General features: G+C 39.1%; 1 protein-coding gene across 3 annotated transcripts in view; it reads left to right on the forward strand.

Annotated features, from left to right (window-relative positions):
* Positions 1–1,324: 1,324 nt before the first annotated feature.
* Positions 1,325–21,132, forward strand: part of LOC126412502 (uncharacterized) — a 50,520-nt gene continuing 30,712 nt past the window's right edge. The window contains exons 1-3 of one of the 3 annotated variants that reach the window (XM_050082126.1): positions 1,325–3,108; positions 6,066–8,063; positions 14,559–14,685. In XM_050082126.1, coding sequence (XP_049938083.1) covers positions 1,406–3,108; positions 6,066–8,063; positions 14,559–14,685 — 3,828 coding nt within the window. In that variant the 5' untranslated portion in view covers positions 1,325–1,405. The remainder of the gene's footprint in view (positions 3,109–6,065; positions 8,064–14,558; positions 14,686–21,132) is intronic. The other 2 variants (XM_050082125.1, XM_050082124.1) reach the window with 2 other exon arrangements.

The raw sequence follows: 21,132 nt of genomic DNA on the forward strand, positions 1-21,132 counted from the left end.
TCGAAGTAGCAGTTGCAGTAGTGCATTTGACTGGGAGGATAAATACGGGAGCAGTAGTGTAAAATCTGTAACAGGAGATGTGAAAGAATCACAGAAGGACCAGCCAAAGAATCTAGATGAACCTGAATGTGATGAACACATGCAGAAGAGAATGTGTACTCCTACATTTAGTATTTCTGGAACATCTCTAGACTTCGAGGAATCTCCTGTTGACAGAAGTGTTACAGAAATTAATATGCATGGAAATGATACAGTGAGTGAGTTATCTCTGGAATTACAGAGTGGAAGACAAAGCAATTGTTATCTTGCAGAAAAAACCAACAGTCAATACTCTGCAGCTGAGAATGATGTTTTTAGACCATTTGATGGTGCATCCATGGAAATTTCGCAGGATTGTGAGAAATCTGCATTTATCAGTGATGTCTTGGACAACTTTCTTATCACCCAGTCTGAATTAAAAATCAGTTTTGAAGTGCCAAGTCTTGCAGCAGAAGAAGCCATCTCTTGCAAAAGCAAAGAAAATGCTGTGGAACAGAGACATAATGTACCAGAACAGTTGGAGTCTAAACACTTGAAGAATGTGTCAGTTCCTGACAAAAGGAAGTTTACCGGAGAGAAATTAAGAAAAGCAGATAAAAAGTTGATAAGTGAGAGTAAAGTAAAATTAGATGCTGGCGATTCCGATTCTCGAAGTACTTTTGATGGACACAGTTTCTACAGGTCGGCAGATAGGACAGAAAGAGGAATAGATGATGCTGATATAAGTGATCTGGATGAAATGGAAGCTGAACCACCACGTAGAAGACTGAGACGCTTGAGGCCAACTGAAGTTCCAAATTATAATGAAGATTCTGTGGACAGTGATTCTGAAGGTGAATCTCGTAGGCGACAGCCACACAGGAAGACTAAAAAGGTACCTTATCTCAGAAGCAGTAGACGTAATAAGAAGGACAACCGAATGACAACGAGTGAGTCTGAAAGGGATTCACATACTGATAGCTTATCCTCTCTGAAAGAGACAGGTGTCAGTGGTAAACCTAGTAGTAATTTGAAAAATGTAGTTAAAACAGAAAAAGTATGTATTTCAAAACCACCAAGTAACTGCAACAAGAATACTGTAACTGGATTACTTAATAACATTGGTGAAACTTGTGATATTTCATTTTCATTCATTGCTGGAATTGGTAAAAAATTACCAGAACCTGTCATACAACAGTTAAATAAAATTCGATCAGACACGTACCAAATAGATGCAAACTGGGCTAATTTTGCAGTTTCTGTACTACTCCCTGCCAAATGGGATGGTGTTAATTTACCAAAACAGCGTATTATTTTACCAGCAAGAAAGACTCAGTTTATATTTGAAGAGACACTGAAGGAGACAGATAATAGCCTAGGACACCAAATGAAGGCTAGTTGTTCTGAACCTGAACAGAAACTAAAACAGCTAGTACCACACAGAATTGCAACCAAGATTTCTAAAGCTGCCGTTGAAACATCACCAAGGAAACTAACACTTTTGAAAGAAAAAACACGTTTCCCAATGAATAATAATCGCTCCACATCTCCAGATCCTGACTGCATAATTATAGAGGAATTTCAGAAAAAAGAAAAAGAAGAAAAAACAGCAAACAAACCATTATGTAAAGAGACACAGCTGAACTTCATTGGCAGTGCACTGCAGATCAGCAATGTAAAGAGTGATAGCAGTGTAAGTCAGGAGGTTTGTGAAGTTGTCAGAAATATATTGACTTATGTGGCTAATAAAGAAAATGGAGATCGAGTGCATAATGATCCAGACACCTCTTACAGTGATACCTGTACTGGTTTTCATCGTACTGTTCGACTTGTGCGAAACTGTGAAAAGAAAATTGAAAGTAACCTGGCAAGCAAGAAAAAGAAGACTGTGCATTTGGTCCGTGAGATGGAGCGACTAGGTGTTAATGTTATTGAGATGAATGCTGGTCAGGAAACTATATGTGAAGAAGATTTTTGCAGACTAGGTTGTGTTTGCAAAAGTCTGAAAACCTGCAAATCTCTACCCAGAGGCCACTGTGGAGAAGTATCGTGTATGTTTGATTGTAAGTGCATTTCGGCAACATCTTTCAACAAAGAGGAAGTCACAAACAATAGACTTTTGTCACCCGACATGTTACTTAGGCTGCAGAACGAAGTAGGGCGAAACCTGGCAAAGAAAGAGAGAGAATTTCACCAGACAGTAATAAAGGGGGATGAAGGTGTTATTGTTGTTGGTGGAGATGGTAATATCAGAAAGAAGAGGGACAGGAAACTTCCAGGGAGATATAGGGACTCTGTATTGATTTCTCATCTTACCGTTCCTCAGATTAAAGCACTTGCAAAAAATGAAGATGAGAGAACTAAATCACGTTACAAATCTGATTCTTCAGAAATTAAAGTAGTTGGCTCGAGAGAAGAAAAGCCTTCTCAAGAGAAATATCCCATAGACAAGATAAAAATTGAAAGAACAGTGAGTGGCAAACTTCGTTCGCATAGAATTCCGTCAGAAAAAGTGAATACTTCTGCCAAAGCACCATTGCCAAATTCGCCAGTGATTATTCAGTTGCCAACCGATATTGAGGCTCGCATTGTTGAGGAAGGAGGGATATTAGCTCCATGCAACCCAAAGCTTGTGAATTCAAATGCACCTATTTTAGAATTGGAAAAAGTGGCTACCCCAAGTCGTCCTCCTCCTCCCCAGCTATGGACACCCAAGAAATCAGTGATCACCAACAATTCAGAGCCTGGTACCAAAACGAAAAATGGTACTGTACCCATTAGGTCACAGATACTGAACAACATCTGCATCAAAGATTTAGAAATAACTAAAGTTGTGAGTGAAGGAGAGTCAACTGCACAGCCAGCTGTCCAGGAACCTCAAAATGATGTTGAGATCAAAGTAATAGCTTGTGACTCCACTGCTGTTCCATCCTCCACTGCAAACACCACATTGGAACCTGCAGTACAAGGCAGAGCTGCAGAAGTGTCAGTGATTAAGAAGTCAGCAAATGCTGAAACAATTGCTCCTGATGCAGCTGCAGATTCGGAGTCTGGCGTGATTGAGAAGCTTCACAATGCATTAAAAGAAAGGTAAGTCATATTTTTAATTATTACCATGAAGTATTATACTTAAATAACACATGCTCGGTAACAACTGATAATAATTTATTTTATACAATTGCATGTATGATACCTATATATGGAAAAATATTTTACATTATAATAATTCCAGTTATCAATTTAAGAAAGAGCACTTCATCATTCCTTTTTTGGCAACCTATACAATGAAATGACTTATCGTGTGGGAGATAGGACAATGTAGAAAACAAATAAAATCAGACAAACCGTGAGAGCAGACAAAAAATCACCTACAGATAAATGATTGGTGGTGCAGGCACACTTAAAATCTCACTAAATGAGCACTACAACAGCAAACTAAAATCTGTCTAGGAAAACATCTGGTAACATCAAGGAAATATTGAATGGAATGAAATTGCACCTTGTTGCTGTTAAATTCAATTTCAACAGTAGTATGTGGTACAAATCCTAAGCAGTCCATGGTCATAGAATGCGGGATTAGGAGTGAATGTCTGGGAAATGAGAATAGGTTTGTGTATTGCACTATTACTGCAGCTGCTTCCTGTTCCATCAGCTGACATTGGGATTTACAGTGAAACCTTGGTAATTGAAGGTAATTGGGACCAAGAAGAGCTTGAATTTGGGAAAACTCGAATTATATAATGCGGGACAATTTTAGAAACTTTATGTAAAAATAGATTCAGAACTTCATGTTCACAGTATTATTACAGTAACACAGTTGTTTCATCAGTTAACACATTACTTAGAGTTTGTTATAGAGATAATATTCTAGTAAAAACTCAAACATTGTATTTTCAGCACATACATATTACTTGAAGTACTGTACAACTGATGGTACTGTGCATATTTTACTGTCAGAAAAAAGAATCAATAGTCTGTTTTTGTAAAGAAAATCTGTTCTTAGTAGTGTAGTCCCATTGTCTTCAAAGAAGCATAATGCCAGCTGGTGTTGCCACGATCTGTTGCTCCATTTAGTGCAGTGCTAAGTTTAATGGTGTCGTTCCATCACTACATACTGATCGTCTTGGTTCTACCACGTCTGCACTTCATGGTCTCCATTTTCAGACCCAGAAAGATGACAAACAATATGTAACAACAGTTCGTTTTTGTTTTCTTCTGGGAGAGTGTCATTATTGCTTTCTTTTTCTTTTCTTTCTTTCTTTTTTTTCATTTTTATTATGTTCTTCTGAGAGAATTTCCAAACACTTTTTTAGTATTTCTGATTTTAAGTAGTGCCAAGATTCTGCAACCCTGTTTACAACATCCTTCATTTTAATTTTTGCAGGGCAACTTCTATGTTGGGGGCACATTTACCGTCGAGTGCAGAAGTGGTAGCAACACATCCCCTCCCCCCCTCCCCCCTCCCTCAAATGTGTCAGTGTTCCTTGGTTTGTTGCTTGGACAAGGTTAGTAGTATTTGGAGGTAAAAAAGGGTAAATGTCTATAGCTTTGGAGGGAATTCCTGCATTGTATAGAGTAAGGACTCCTTGAGTGGTAATTTTTTGCTCATTAAAGTCCCTTGTTTTGGGAGGGGAGGGGGGAGGGTGGTACAAATGTGTCAAAAAGCCATCTCTAAAAAATTGAGATATCCATCCAGGCACTTTTTTTATTTTTATATAAAACTGATAAGGCTGACAACTGTATGTTTGTGAATGCTCTTGGTTTGGCAGACTTAGCAATTGATCAAAAGTGGCAATTTCAGCAATTTATGATCTCAAGAGACATTGCTGCAAGCTAGAATTGTTATCTATCTTTTGATTTCTTATAAACCATAGCATAAGCTCCATTTCTAGCTGCTAGCATTTTTGTTGGAAGCATTCTATAATTGAGTCCTCTCTCATTACAATTATAAACTTGATCCAGTGGCAGATTTTCTTCATTTACTATAGTTTTTTGTTTTTTCATGTATCACTTTGGCAGCTCCACTGTCAGCGGATAACTTTTCATCACAGAATTCAAGCTGGTGCACCCCATACCTTCTCTTCCATCCAGCCAGCTAGAGCTAGTGGAAGAACTTTCTTCTCCTGCTTCTAATTCTGTTCGAAATAAAAGCATCTTCTTCTGAATCATCAGATCACTTATTGGACTTCCTTTAGCTTGCTGTTGAGTAAATCACAACAAAAGACCTTCATTAGTCTTTTCATAATCTGATGTTTTCATGGTTTTATGATCTGTGAATTTTGATGTCATTTAGGAGAAAAACAAGACACTGTGGTTGAATACACTTTGCTAGTTTGGTTCTGCTTCGCTGCTAGTCACCTACTGTTACTTCATTTATGCTCAACTCTGCCTCCGCCTCTTTTATAGTCTCGTCACTGTCCAATCTTACTAGTGCTGAAACACCTATCACCAAAGAAACAAATATCCTCTTCTGTTTTAAAGAAGCATGACTCATATTGGCAAAAAATGGCAGGAACAATAATAGATATGTAACACGACGTGAAATGCATACACACTGCACCGAACTTGAGCAGACACTGGCTGACTGGTGGTGTGTGAAACAACAGTAGCATATTAAGCAGGCTTTATTGTAAACAGTGCGTACGTGCGCATCTTGGCCTCTGATCACACCCGCTCCGTGCATATTTTTTATTTTATGCGTGGTGTGTGTGTTGTTTTTCTTACAGTCGTGTTCCGTTTTCACATAATACATAAACTATAATACACTGTCATTTTTTAATGTGGCTGCAACGTTCACTGTGTCATTTTTTAAGCTATAGTATAGTTCTTCAGGATTTTGAACATGTATTGTATGTAGTCTTTAATATCATAGGGGAGACCTACCTTAATTAAACAGTTTCATCATGATTTACGATAAACAGATACTGTTTTAGGATCTAACATTCCTAGTATGCTTAGTGATTATTTTGCCGAATGCCTATTGTTATTGAAATTAAGTTTTGTATTTGTCTATCTTACAGGATTGTAATGTCTAATTTATTTTACAGGTATGGAATAGAACAGTCTTTTGTGTCCATAAACAAGGTGAAAGGTATAAAGAAAAGACCATACTGTATGGAGCATGATGAATATGGTTGTGATTGTATCAAGAGGAGAATCCCTCCCAGTCCATTGTGTGAGCTTATTAAATTAAACACTGCTATTAAAAGACTATGTTCCCCTCCTTTGTCTGCAGAGCAACGTCGACAGTTGGCCATGCAAGCATCAGAGCAGCAGACAAAATCACGCAATGTGGCTGTGAAGCGCACAACTCCTCTCAACACAGTTCACGTGCATAATCTACAGCGTGATTCAGCAAGGACAGCAGGCATTTCTCACACCTACCTTTCTAGACGTTTTCGCAGCAGTGTGATACGTCTAAATCGACGGGAACCAAATCAGTGCCAGAACAATGTAGGAAAGGTCACTGTGAAATCTGAGAAGGGTTCAGAAGCTGGAATTCAGATTGCAGCTGTCACTACCCTCACCTTAGAAGAATTCTGTGGACAGAAGCCCAGTGAGGATGCAGAGTGTGCTACTACTTATCAACAGCAAGGAAGTGTGATCAAAGAACAGTTCCCAAATGCAGTGGACACACAACAGTCTCTAACTCAACAGTCTCCAACTCAACTGTCTCCAGCACAGCAGTCTCCATTGCAACAATCTCCATCGCAATTGTCTCCACCACGACAATCTCCATCACAACAGTCTCCTTCTAAAAGTGAGTCTAGGAAGAAACAGCAGCTAGGTTCGAAGCTAATAAGTCTTCTCCAAGGCAGCAGCAATGAATCTAGGGCATCAATTATCAGTGAGGGTAATAGTTTTCCAGACTTGAATACATTCCCTAAAGGTCATATACAAGTGGTAAACTGGAACTTTCTCAAGCAACTTTTCGAAATGAACAACGTTTTTGTGTGGTTGCGTGTCCTTGATACTGGAATGAAACTTATCATCACACCAACTAATAGACAACCATCACCTCAGTTTATCAATCTTAAAAAAATGCGTAAGCTGCAAGGTTTCCCATCTGTTGTGCAAAATCTTGTTATCCCAGGTCGTATTGAGAATTCCAAATATGCAATCTTGAGGTGTGATGGTTCATGCTGGCAAATTGCCGGTACCATAACAAACCGTGTTAAAGGTACACAGGGAGAACAAGCCGGAATTCAGGCAGACCCAGAACTTGAAGAAGATTTGCAGCCATCTGAGACTGAGCATTTGTCTCCTGAGGCATGGGCAGGTTCTGGAGTTTCTGTGCCCAGTGACAGAATTCCCGATGGGGGGCCGTTTGCTGAACTTCGTTCTAAGATATCGCCAGCTCGCTTCAAAGCAAAGATGTTAGAATTGCTGGCGGCAGGAGAATCAACTGATGCAGAAATGCGATTTGAACTGGCAGATGTAAATGTGAATGAAGAAACGTATTGTGTCACTCAGGGTTTGTACACTTTGCCTCGAGGAGCTGACAAATTTCACTGGTTTTCTGTACCTCTTGTGAAGAAGTATGATATGGTGTATGTGGCATCCAAAAGGTGTGGTGTCGAATATGAAGAAATGCTAGACATGGTTTACAAGTCCATGCGGGATAAAGTGGCACTTTGTAAGCCTCTGCTAGAACGACGGGAAGGATACGTCCTGGTTAATGATCTTTCGTGTCCAAAATTTGGAGTTTATGCCACGTTTGAAGCCCCGCAGAAATTGTTGTTTGGCCCGTTCACAGCAACTGAGCAACATCGGATATCGCTGCACCGACTTGTCATGCCTCCTAATCCAGGACCAGCGCAAAGTGTAGGAGGCACCATTCTTTCTTCGTTGCAGAAGTCATCTCGCACAAATGTCATACATCGAACTCGTAAAGTGCCCTGTGTGTTGTATCCAATGATGCCTAGTCTAGGTTACATTCCTGCTGTGCGTCTACACACTGGTGAGATCACTTTCCGTCACTTTTTCATCAAGGATCAAGAACTCATGTTTCCCAACATGGATGCTGTAGACACATGGCTCGATAAGTAAGTAGTAGTTTTCCTTGTGATGAAACAAGGGTATTTATCAACATAGTAACGAACAGCTGGCTGGTTTAGATCTAAAGTTGCATGCATTACAGAACAGTAAAGAAAGAGAAAAACAATGAAACATGTGTTTTTGCATCTACATGTGTTATTTCACAGTTTACAATTCTTTTACATAATGAAACTAGACAATGAGGAGTGAATGTAATGATAAACAAATGCATTATGACACAACTAAGTTAATGATTTCAAACAAAGTTTTACAACAATGATCAGTTTAAAATATTTTCTATGTGAAACACTAATATTCAAAGTAAGTGTGATTAGTGTCATGTATCATATTATAGCCCATCTGGCAGATGATACTTGGGATCATATGCTGTTTTGTCCTTTATGTTTTGATCCTGTTCAACTGAACTAATGTTTCATATGATCCAGCAATGAAGCACATAGGCCCCACTTATTGTTTATTCTTTTACCAAGCACTATACTTTGAAAATTAAAATGACACATTGACCATTCTTATTTATTTAAAAAATATCGGTCTTTTTTGGTGCAGCAGATGCAGCTTATCCATTATTAGTGCAGGTGTGCCCATGGTTGCTGTGCTGGCTGAAAAATTAGTTTTCGAAACTAGGCTATTGTCAATGCTTTAGTCTACACCAAGATTACAATTCAAACACTAATTGCACTTTGATGTTGAATGAATTACTGTTTATGACCATATCAAGTCTTAGCTATTGTAATGATGCACGGATAAATGAATAGCCACATACCACATTCGGTTGACATGCTATAATATGATCGTTCAAATGCAGTAACCTACCACTAACATAAGTATTCACAAAATTTCATGTGCAGTAAACAAATATTTAACAAAGTCACAGAATTATACACTTAAAACACTGTTTTTCAGATCCAATATTCAAATAGGTATGAACATGATTTGCACAGTAATTATCATTTGGAAATAACAGAGTTCACAGACCAGTGCTAATGTTGCAGTAAGCATAATTGGAGTTGGATATTGTCCATAATAATTACACATTCACTGTCCAAACAGTCATTTAGAGCAAGTGGTAAATTATAGAACGATCTGGATATGAAAAATAAATTTAGAAACTCGAGACATTTTATGACTTGTAACGTGTACTAACTCATTTGCAGTATATTTCTGTGCATTGGTGGACATAGATCTCATACATTTAGTAGCCTTTCACAGACTGATTTAAAATGACTTCTAACACATCTCTTTTATAAGTTTACAATAATTAAAACTGAAACTAAATGAATGCAAGTGTTGGTAACATATTTACATCACTGATGTAACATATTTTCGTCACTGATTGTATGAATGCTTTCGTTATTTATGTAGCTTTTTCATCTATTTTATCAGTAAGTTAGTGTTTGTGTGTGTGTTTACGTATGAACAATGACAACAATACCTGAAATTACTGATTCTCTGTATTAGCACAGTTTTCGGCAAAGTAATCATACTAATGGATTCTAAATAACTAAAAGAAGGAAATAGACAATAAAGTTAAGTTGAATAAGCCCTGAGTCATTATTCAAAGATTTTAGGTATTGTGCGTGTCTTGTAAATGGCAGTATTAAAAATGTCACAAGATTTGAAAATAATAACAATGATAATTATAATAATTTTGGGAGAAAAAGAACATAACAATTCGAAAGGATCCATCTCCTTTATTAAACACACCAGTGTTCTTCAGCTGTTTTAAATAATGTTTCAATTCTATGTGTAGGTAAATTGATTATTTTGAAAGGGGATAAGACACTAAATTAGCAGAATGGAGTTACATTGTTTAATGTGACATACATAAGTAAATAGACGCTATTGTATGAAAAAACAGAAATTCAATCTATGCAGAGTCTGCCCCTTTTATAACAAAGTATTACATTTATTTTGATACACAAGTCACTGACTCATATCCTTTATGAGAAAAAGGCAAATATCTGCCCTCTGGTTAGATGTACTGGAACTGTGACTTGAATGTCATGGTTACCAAGGCTGGTTCAATGTTTTATTGTTTTGAGAGTACTATTTGCAATGTTTAGTACCAAGTATTTGTACACATTGTTGTCATATATTAATGTTGTATTGACATAATGTCTCCAGTTAGTACTAGCAGTGCTTTACCTTCAAGAGTATCTGTTGATTTGTCTAAAAAAAAAGGGAGAGAAGGATATGAAGAGAAGAGTCATATAAATACTTTACATTCAAAAAGCATAAGCTTCATGGTAACTGTCCTTTGTATCAGAAGCTCCACATGTCACTATGGGCGCCTCTGTAAATGCTTTGAAATATCTTAATTATTTATTTACCTATTGCTATTTATTTACCTAGCATTTTATGATCTTGGACACCCACAAGCACATTAACAATTCCAAAGAAAGAAATAATAAACAACTAGTTACATAAACTGAAAGAAAAAAATTAATGATTTTACAACTACTCTTTTGCTTTAGAAGCTGGTTGATGTAGTTCTTCCAGGAAGCTGGCAAAAGAATGGAAGGGACAGTCTTTGAACACTATGTGGCCATTGGCTGTGCCACAGTCACAGTTTGGAGAGTCTTGCCATCTCCAACTGCAGAGTGTGGTAGTTGTTCTCCTGTCCCACATATATCTTGATTCAGTTTTTGCCAGGTGACACAAGAGAAGTTGAAGTCTAGGCATTTGATAGTTGTGTTTTTGACTGACGAGAAGTGTTCCTGGGGTGAAGATGACCATTATGATTTTCAGCAGCATCACATAAAGAGGTTATGACTAGTGTTTGTTTGAGCTGATTCCCGATACACATTGCAAAAATGAAATTGCAAATATCTGCCAAAACACCATAGAAAATATGGCTCACAACTTTTAGGAAAAAACGCCTAGTACAAAAACAAATGTTCCAGAAAGTGACAGGAAACTTTATATGTTTTTAAATGGCTGTGCACAGAAATAATACTTTGGTGGAATTTTGGTTGGCTTTTATTCCATCAAAGAGATTTGACAAAGTATGTCACTTTTTTCTTGAGATTGAGATTTTGGTGCAGTAAAGATAAAATTATGTCTTCAGGATATAATTTATAGTTCTTAAGAATGAAATGAACGTGTTGCATTGTCAGTTCACTTTGCAACTGTACTTCGACTTTGTACACTTCGAACATTTCCATAGACTAAAAAAGTGATAGCCTAAGTTCTATTAAAAGAATTCTGTCTCTTTTATGAAGTTATATGGAAACAGAACTCCAAAAGACAGCAATGTGCCAGTCCGAATTTCCAACTATTGTTTGTTTGACTAGGACAGTTCAGCGCCTCTTACATCTACATCTATAGTCTGCAAACCACTGTGAAGTGCGTGGCAGATCATATATTCAATTGTATCGATTATTAAGGCTTTTTCCCATTCCATTAATGTATCGAGCGCAGGAAAAGTGTTTGCTTAAACACCTCTGTGTGTGCTGTAATTAGCCTGATCTTGTCTTTGTGATCCCTATCAGAGTGGTATGTAGGGGGTTGTAGTATATTCCTAGATTCATCACATATTTCCAAATGATAAATTCTACAGTGATGAACAATGTGTGGCCACAAAAATATGGAACACAACATTCTATAGAGAAGTAGTTCTGTGGAAAACAGTCAAAACATTGATATGTACCTCTCACAAACTGGGATTCAGTGGGGAAAGGCACAGAGCATGGACTGCAAACGAATGGACATATGCAACATGGTGCAGCAAGTCTACTTCCGTATTGTTATCTATTGCAGCATGTGTTAATATACAAACAAAACTAAAGGAAACGTGAAATTCAGGCTGATGATATACACGGTCCAGTCACAGCAATGTGACCACTGCATGTGTTTCACATCAGTGTGCAATAACCACTCACACATGGTAGGTGGCAGCACTAGCAGTGGAAGGTGTGTAAGGTGCATCCAGGGGATGTAGAAAACAGTGCAGTCTTTGTCACAATGTGGAAATCAGCAATTTACCTGACAGCCAGAATGGCACGATCATCGGCTTTCAGGCCAAGGGTGGAAGCATTTTCAAAACAGGTATGTTCGTAAACTGTTTGAGTGCCACCGTGGTTAAAGTACACCGTGCACGGGGAAATGTGCTATCTAAAATTGGCGCCAAGGCAACTGTGGTGCATCACTGGCCGTAGATGACAGGGGTAAACAACAGTTGTGGGGATGTATTCTGGTGAATAGACATGCAAATGCTGAGCAGCTAGCTGCCCAGATGAACCAAGAGGCTACCAGCAGTCTCTCCTCTGTGACAGTTCAGCAAATGTTGTTGCGTAAAGGCCTCTGCAGCAGGTGCCTGCTTCATGCACCCATGCTGACTGCTGTTCATAAGCAACGAAAGCTGGAATTTGCACACCAGTACTGCAACTGGACATCCACTGAGTGTAACAGATGGCATTTTCTGATGAATCGTGTTTTATGTTCCATCAGCTTGAAATGTCTGAAAGCAAACACTCTGCAACAATCATTGCAAGGGTCCAAGCTGGAAGAGAGAATGTTATGGTCTGGGGAATGTTTTCGTGGCATTCCCTGAGTATCTCATCATACTGGAAGGCACAATGGATCGTCACAAATATGCATCTGCCCTTGGAGGCCATGTCCATCCGTACGTGCATTTTTTTTCTCCTTTTCAGAATGGTATCTGCCAGTAGGACAATGCTAAGTGTCATGCAGCTCACAGAGCACCATAATGAGTTTACCTTACTCCCTGGCCACCAAACTGTTCAGATTTCAATCCAATCGAGAATCTGTGGGACCACCCCAATCGGGCTCATCGTGCCATGGATCTCACTAAAAAACCTACCACAGCTGGCCACTGCAGTGGAGTTGGCATAGCTCCCCATCCCTGTCAGTACCTTCCAGAATCTCACTGACTCAATTCCACACTGCAAAAGGTAGTTATTCGGGCTTTTGGCAGGTGGCCACATTAATGTGACGACAGTGTATATTGCTGCAGACAACAATTGGGAATAGACTTGGTGCACCACAGTGCATGTATTCATTGGTCAGTAACATAGATTTTGTGCTCTTTTCACAACCGAAATCCAGCTGATGAGAGGTTTTATCAATTGCTAGCATATCATGAACATATTATTTATGCTATTCCTACCATACTGTTTAGCTAAACACTGTGCTGTAGAAAACTATTAAGTTCAACAGCTTCTTTTGGACAATGATCGTTTTACGAGAGGTAAAAGTCATGTCTAGTGTCTTGTCTTCATTAGTAACAGGCATTGCATATGCAGTTCTCATGTAAAGTATGTGCTTGCAACATAAAAGATGCAATACCGTAGATAATCCTAGTAGACTGCTCCAACTAAGCAGTTTTTTTCCTTGTTGGGTGTCTGTGAGGTCTGACATAATAACAGTGATCACATCCATATCAGTCTCCCAGAATTCTTCCTAATATGTTATATTAGAGGTGAAAAGTATGTAACAAGTAAATTAGAAAGCAGTCTTCAAAAATGAGCTATTTTGTACACGCTCAATATTTTTTTTTTTTCTTTCTGCCTCTCCCCACTCGTATCACCGCCCTACCCATCCTGCCTGTCCCTTTATGGTCACAAATGTATTTTTGTGTGCCATTCAAGTTGCTCACTGCTGCTGCATTTGGTTATTCATGTAACTTAAATTACTTCTCAAGTATTTCATGTAAATTGTATGCTATGGTGATTTATACTGAAACTTTGTGGCAGGTCAAAACTGTGTGCCAGATCAAAACTTGATCTCTGTACCTTTGCCTTCCATGGGCAGGAGCTATACCAACTGAGCTACCCAAAGCATGACTCATGTCCTGTCCTCAGAGCTTTACTTCTGACATTCCAGACTTCACAGCAGTTCTCCTGTGAAACTTACGGGACTAGGTCTCACGGAAGAAAGTACATTGCAGAGGCATGACTTAGCGACAGCCGTGGTGACATTTCCGCAATGAATTCTTCACTTTGCAGCAGATGAGCTGTGTCTCTGCAATATCCTTTCTTCCAGGAGAGCTAGTTGCGCAAATTTCGAAGAAGAACTTTTGTGAAGTTTGGAAGGTAGGAGATGAGGTTACTAGCAGAAGTAAAGCTGTGAGGAGGGGGTCATGATTCATGCTTGGGTAGCTCAGTTGGTAGAGCACTAGCCTGTGAAAGGCAGAGGTCCCAAGTTTAGTCTCAGAGCAGCACACGATTTTAATGTGCTAAGAAGTTTCATATCCGTGTGCGTTGCACTACAGAGGGAAAAATTCATTCTGAATTTTTTACATTTATCATTGTACGTATAACTTCTGAAATGCAGTTCTTTGGCACAATCTGTGGCAAACATTATTCACATCATCATTATTATTATTATTAATTTAATCATCTGGTTTTATGTTAATTTGAAATACTTGTGTTCTCTTGTTTAGTGAAGCACTGAACTTTTTTCCTGTGTATGAAAGCATCTTTTGTTTCAATTATTTAATATGTTTTGTCCTTTTCTCATAGGTTCCTGCAGTCTAGGATTTTGTATGTACCTAAGCAATTAAGAGTAAAATGGAAATGTGTTCCTCTTGAATGTTTTGATCCAGCCGCCAAGAAAGTTTTTGACACAAAAATCCTCAATGGCAATCATGTACGTATTTATGTTACTTCGGTTTTTAAAATATGGGAAGAATTAGGTAGGCTTTTTAGTGTTATACACACACTTTAGACAGGTGCTTAATGAGTCACCCTTCTGATCTTAGTGCTTATTACAAAATCACAAATATTGTAACTTATACTTAATTACACATTGTCCAACCTGTACTATCTGTTTTGACACAATTAATGGTTAAGGTAAATTGGAAAAGAGCACATAAAATTAAATTAAAGGTGAAGAGATGAAAAATTTCACAGACCTATCACAAGTAACAAAATTTTCTGACACACTGTGAAACTTTAAAATGCAAATACTTCTGATTCAAGTGAAATGATGTTTATTCCAGGACAAAAGTAACACCTGTAAAGTAATTCATACTTTCATAAAATACACACTTAACAGTTAACATAAGCGGTTTCATATTGAGCAACCCTGGGGAAGGAAGCAGACACATGATATTTCAGGGGTACTTACCCACTAGGGGAGCGGTGTTAAAGGATATAAAATTTAAGTTTATTGCTTAGCCAGTTCTGAAGCAGAGTAAAGAAGATTTCAGAATGTTTAAAACTGAACTTGTAATGGAAGTGGAAGGCAGTAACACTTTAATCTTAGATTATATTACCACTGGAGTGTTTCAGATAAGTTCTAGAAAATCCAATGAGCCTAATTGAATACCTTCCTGCAAAAACATTTTAACAGTCAAAATGCAGATTTTTTGTAGGAGAGAAGAAAAACAAATAAACAAGCAAAATGTTTGTGAATGCTTATTCTGCAATTGGTAATCAGTATAAACGAGTTTGCTAGCTATTAATGGACAATAATTGTGACAGTGTTTGACGTAATAATCAAAATATGGTTGTGTGACATATGTGAAAAAATGTAACTCTATAAAGAAAGTAGCACATTTTTTGCTGTTTACGACACACGCTATTGAAAGTATTTAATAGTGTGTCTTGGTTTCATTCTGTATAAAGATAATGATTGAGAAACCATACTTGCAATTTACATTCTGTTTAACAGAATTCACTGAACACTAGAAATATTGTTGCAAATGAATGTTCTGCAATGCTTAAGCATCACACCACTTCACTTTATCTTTAGATTCTCATAAAAGGCTCGATGTTGTTCAGGAATATATCTCCATGTGTCTATCAGACTAGCTTTCTCTTCTGTAGATACAGTCATGGGCTCTCTATGCTGTCTGAGTAGGCTACTCAAGCTAATTATCACAAGTAGAACTGTAATGCTGTATTTACCTCTGAAAAGTTTTGCTAAGTTTGCAGATTACCAAGGTTGCAAGTAGTTATGACTCTTGCGGTACCAACATACTGTTGGGGAGTCTGAGGACATCTTCATCCAAACGTAATCCATTATTTTCCATTTTAGACCTTTGTGGATTTGCTTTTCAATAGTGATTAGTTCAATGGAATCATCTTGTTGAATGAAACATACCAAAAATGAGTTATTTGGTCTAGCAGTTGTTATTATTTTCACCCATTGAAATGACTCATACACTAGGTGGTTCTTCTTGTTTCTCTTGATTAATGCAAAATCTCGATCACAAAGCAGAAAGCTGTGCCTTGTACTTAGAAATGTTTGATACACAGATGTGAAGTACTTCAAGTTTAGCGATATTGATACAAAACGTTTTCCAGTTATCGTTCTGTCCTATGCACCGATCTGATCACACCATTCTTTCTTCACCGAGTTTTAGTACTGAAAATTCAGGAGGCATGAGGTAATTTCCGTTGATCCTCATCTGGCCTCATTTCTGGCCATACGTACACCCATACTCATTGTCACAAATGTAGTGTGTTGTTTTATTGTAAATTGGCAGGTGATGTTGACAGAGTATTGCAGAATGCTTAAGAGTAGGAGAATACAGGACCTGCTGGAGGTGTGTGCATATGGCAACATAGATTTTCAAACAATGAAAACTCCAGATTGGGATGTCAACAATGAAAAGATAGATTGCTACTTATCACAAGGATGATACATAGTTGCAGACAGGCACAGTTAAAAGACAATTGCCCATAAGCTTTTGACCACAGTCTCCACCAGAAAAAGAAAGAGAAACAGAAACACAACATTCATTCACACAAGCAAGCACGCCTCACGCACACATGACAGCCAACTCCAGCAGCTCAGACCAGACTACAACTATCATGTGGAATGGAAGCAGCAATCTAGAGGGGGCAGGGAAGGGGAAGGGATAGCAGTGGACAGAGGAGTGCTGTCTGATGGAGGAACTAGGTTGCCAACAGATGCAGCATCAGGAGGTTGTGGGGCAGGGAGGTGGGTAAAACGTAGTGAAAAAGGAGAGGAGTGGGGAAAGATGGGAGGGTACACTGGCAGGAAGCGGCAAACAAAGAGGATGGAAGATGAGAATGGGGAGGAGGTGATAGGACAAAGAGGTAGAAACAGTTGGATGGAGGGTGGGTGGACAGTATGTTACCATAGGTTGCGGCCGGGATGATTATGGGAGTGGAGAATGTGTTGTAGGGATAACTCCCACCTGCACAGTTCAGAAAAGTTGGTGGTGGATTGGAAGATCCAGATGGCTCAGGTAGTGAAGCAGCCATTGAAATCAAGCACATTATGTTCAGCTGTATGTTGTGCCTCGGGGTGGTCTATTTTGCTCTTGGCCACAGTTTGGTGGTAGCCATTCATCTGAGCGCATGGCTGGTTGGTATTCATACCAATTATATAAAAAGCTGTGCAGTGATTGCAGCAGAGCTGGTATTTGACATGGCTGCTTTCACCAGTTGCCCAGCCCCTGATGAAGTAGGATAAACCTGTGACGTGGGTGGAATAGGATGTGCTGGGTGGGTGGATTGAGCAGGTCTGGCGCCAGGATCTTTCACATGCAGGGGGTATACGACCATGGAAATCTGGGAAAAAACCCGGGAATTTTTTCATGTAGGAGAAAACCGGGAAAAACCCGGGAATTTTTAGGAATTCCAGAAATTTTTCATTGTTTTAGCTTTCAGTTAAATTTTTGTAATTTTGACTGGTAAGAATTGATTCTCTAGGGAAAAATGTTACTGTATCCTGCTACTGGAGAATGATACTGCAGCAATAAAATATAAATGTGAGGGAAAAAAATAAAACTTTAGTGGCAAAGGAAATGCGCCATTTACAACAACAAAACACCATGCACACACAAGTGTCTGTAAACAGCAAAATACTATGTAATACTTCGTAAAAATAAACTGTTTTCTATGAGCATAACGTCACAACTGTTTACATTAGGCATGTTTGACCAGTTGCCAGCAGACTCATGCGCATGCACAGTTGACTCACATATGAGCAGTATCTTCTCCCGCTTCCCGCTACTTGAAGTGTGGCTGTTAGTTGTATTGGCAGCAAGCAGCCAGATGCTAATGAGAAAAATTTTCCTCGTGTGCCCTAGCTGCCAGATTCACGCAATAGCAGAGTTCACTGAATTGCTGTGGGGAGGGGGTTAGTCTCCAGCTGACTCCTGTTTGCGTTAAGTGATTTCACTATTTACTCTTTGTTTACAGCTCCCATGTCAAATTTCAGTTTTCTGATTTTATTTTATTTCCAAATTATTAGCAGTCAAGCATTAATCGCCTTGCAGAACAATGAAGTTATTTTTGTCAGTTTGCTAAAGAAATTTGGCTTCATTAATCTTTCCGCTGATGCAATCAATTTATTTGAAACGAAGTGTTTTGTTCCACGGTATTGGCTGCTTCCAACTGTTCGCTGAATTTCAAGTGCACGTTTTCATCTTCTGCCATGCATGGCATTATGCCATAATAAAGAACCAAATATGAGATAGTACAGTACTGGTACTCCAAGAAAATTTACTTCCCAAAAACCACAGTGAAAAGCTTAATATCAGATGGGACCTACTTCATTGTGAATCGTGAAAAAACCAATGTGCACTTTAAGCCGAATTATGTATTTTAGTATGGTTTACGAAATTCCGATGCTTTTGGAATATCCTCTGATGTTCTGTTTCTTTTATGGCGTAATGCAAACTCTCTTTGTGCTTTATACATACGAACATACAGACTTCCTACACCACTGCAGCTGCGCATGTGCAATAATGCCTGTTTTCTGGCACTGTCTGGGAACTGCTAAATTGAATCTATTTCTAACAGTCTCGGGATAGCATTTTGAACGGTTGTTCGAAAAGCATTACTTTCAAAGTAAGTTTCTTTTTACACAAGATGAATTATGTTACGTGTGAGAAGGTGGGATGAATTTCTTGAATCATAGAGCATTATTAAAACTGAACACTGTGAGGACCAGCCACTTACAAGAATTTCGAGCCCAGAAGACCAGACATTTATGTCATTATTTTAAATTTACTGGCACATTCGTGTGATGTATCTTAAAGTATAACACATGCAAAATAGATCAATATTACATGAGAAAGCTTAGCTTCTCTTGTAGCTTATTAATCATCGAGACCAATATTATATGTGAAAGATTAGGTTTTCTCATAGCTATACTATGTGTATTAATGTAAACCATTAACTTTTCGCCTTTGTCTGTTCGCACTGTGTAACAGTGATCTTGCTATTGGCTGACTACATCACGTGTCCTATGCTCTGAATATCTGCTGTCATCAGCTGGTGAGATCATGTGCATGAGATATGATTGGCTTACGAAAGGACATTGCAATCTCGATTTCAAGGCCCCGGAAACTAATGTGCTGTTTTTGATGTAATTCGAATTTACACTTTCGTAATATGCAAATATGCAGTGTATATGTTGCTGCACATCAAAGGTCTTTCCAAAACTTCTCTCCTTTCTTTTTTATTATCAAAAGTCTTTCCAACACTTCCCCCCCACCCCCGACCTTTTATATGTGTATAAAACGCTAACCATTCAAATGAGTGATACGTTTTACAGTTACAAAGGAAAAATCTACAGAAAAGCTAATGTCACTTAGCACAGAAAAAGTGTTTTTTCGCCCGGGAAAAAGTATATTTTTTTAATGGGATGTCTGGGAAAAATCCTGGAATTTTTTTTCCTTGTCCACATATACACCATGACATGATTATTATCTTTGTGGAAAGGGTTTGGGATTGGGAGTGGAATGGGGATGTATTAGGACATTGTGGACAACAGAAAACCACTTTAGGAGATGTGGGAAGGATCTTGGGTAGGACATCCCTCATTTCAGGACATGATGATTGTAATCGAACACCTGGCGGAGGATGTGGTTCAGTTGTTATAGTCTGGGATGGTATTGGGTGACGAAGGGCGGGTCCTTGGGGGTGGTGGGAGGATTGAGGGTGTGGGGGGGAAATGGCATGGGAGATCTGTTTGCAGACTAGATCTGGGGGATAGTGCCTTTCTGTGAAGACCTTGGTGGGAGCCTCAGCATACTGGGCGAGGGAGTTCTTGTCACTGCAGATACGCCATACCCGGTTGGCCAGGCTGCATGCGAGGGATTTTTTGGGGTCAGTGGAATGACAGCTGTCGAAATGCAGGTACTGTTGTGGTCATTGGCAGGTTTAATTTGGAAAGTGGTGCAGACAGAGCCATCCGAGAGGAGGAGGTCAACATCTAGGAAGGTGGCATGCTGGGTTGAGGAGGACCAGGTGAAGCGAATGGGAGGGAAGGCATTGAGATTGTGAAGGAATGAAGATAGGGTGTCTTGGAACAGAGTCCAGATCATGAAGATGTCATGAGTAAACCTGAACCAAACTAGGGGTTTGGCATTTTGGGAGACTTCAGTGTCTCCTCTAGATTTTCCATAAATAGGTTGGCATAGAAAGTTGCCATGTGGGTGCCCATGCCTCTGCTGGAGACTTGTTTGTGTATCTTCCTTTCAAAGGAGAAGTAGTTGCTGGTTAGGATAAAGTTAGTAAGGTGTATGAGGAATGAGGAAGTCGGTCTGGAATCTGAAGGATAATGGGAAAGATAGTGTTCAATAGCGCTAAGACCAACGGTGTGAGAGGGTGCTGTGTACGAAGGTGGTATCGAGAGTGATGAGTAGAGTTCCAGAAGGTAAAAGGGTGGGGATGATGGATAGTTAGTGAAGGAAGTGTAAGGTTAGATTATGGGCAATTGGTTGGAGGTGTTGGTCAATGAGGGCCAAAATTCTTTAGTGGGGGCACAGTAACCAACCACAATGGGGCATCCAGGATTGTTGAGTTTGTGGGTTTTGGGAAGCATGTAGAATGTGGGTGTGCAGGGTGTCATTGGGGTGAGTGGGGTGAGGAGGGAAATGGATTCAGGGAAGAGTTTCTGGGAAGGGCCTATGGCTTTAAGCAGGGATTGGAGTTTTGTTGGACTACTGGGATGGGATCACTCTGGCAGAGTTTATAGGTGGAGTAGTCAGACAGCTGGCAGAGGCCTTCTACCAGTAGTCACTACGATTCATAACAAAAATGATGCAGACAGGATAATTAGGTCAGGATTTGTTTTGAGGTTGTGTATGGCTGTTATTTCTTCTGCTGA

The sequence above is a fragment of the Schistocerca serialis genome, chromosome 7, assembly GCF_023864345.2.
Source record: "Schistocerca serialis cubense isolate TAMUIC-IGC-003099 chromosome 7, iqSchSeri2.2, whole genome shotgun sequence".
Classification (NCBI taxonomy): domain Eukaryota; kingdom Metazoa; phylum Arthropoda; class Insecta; order Orthoptera; family Acrididae; genus Schistocerca; species Schistocerca serialis.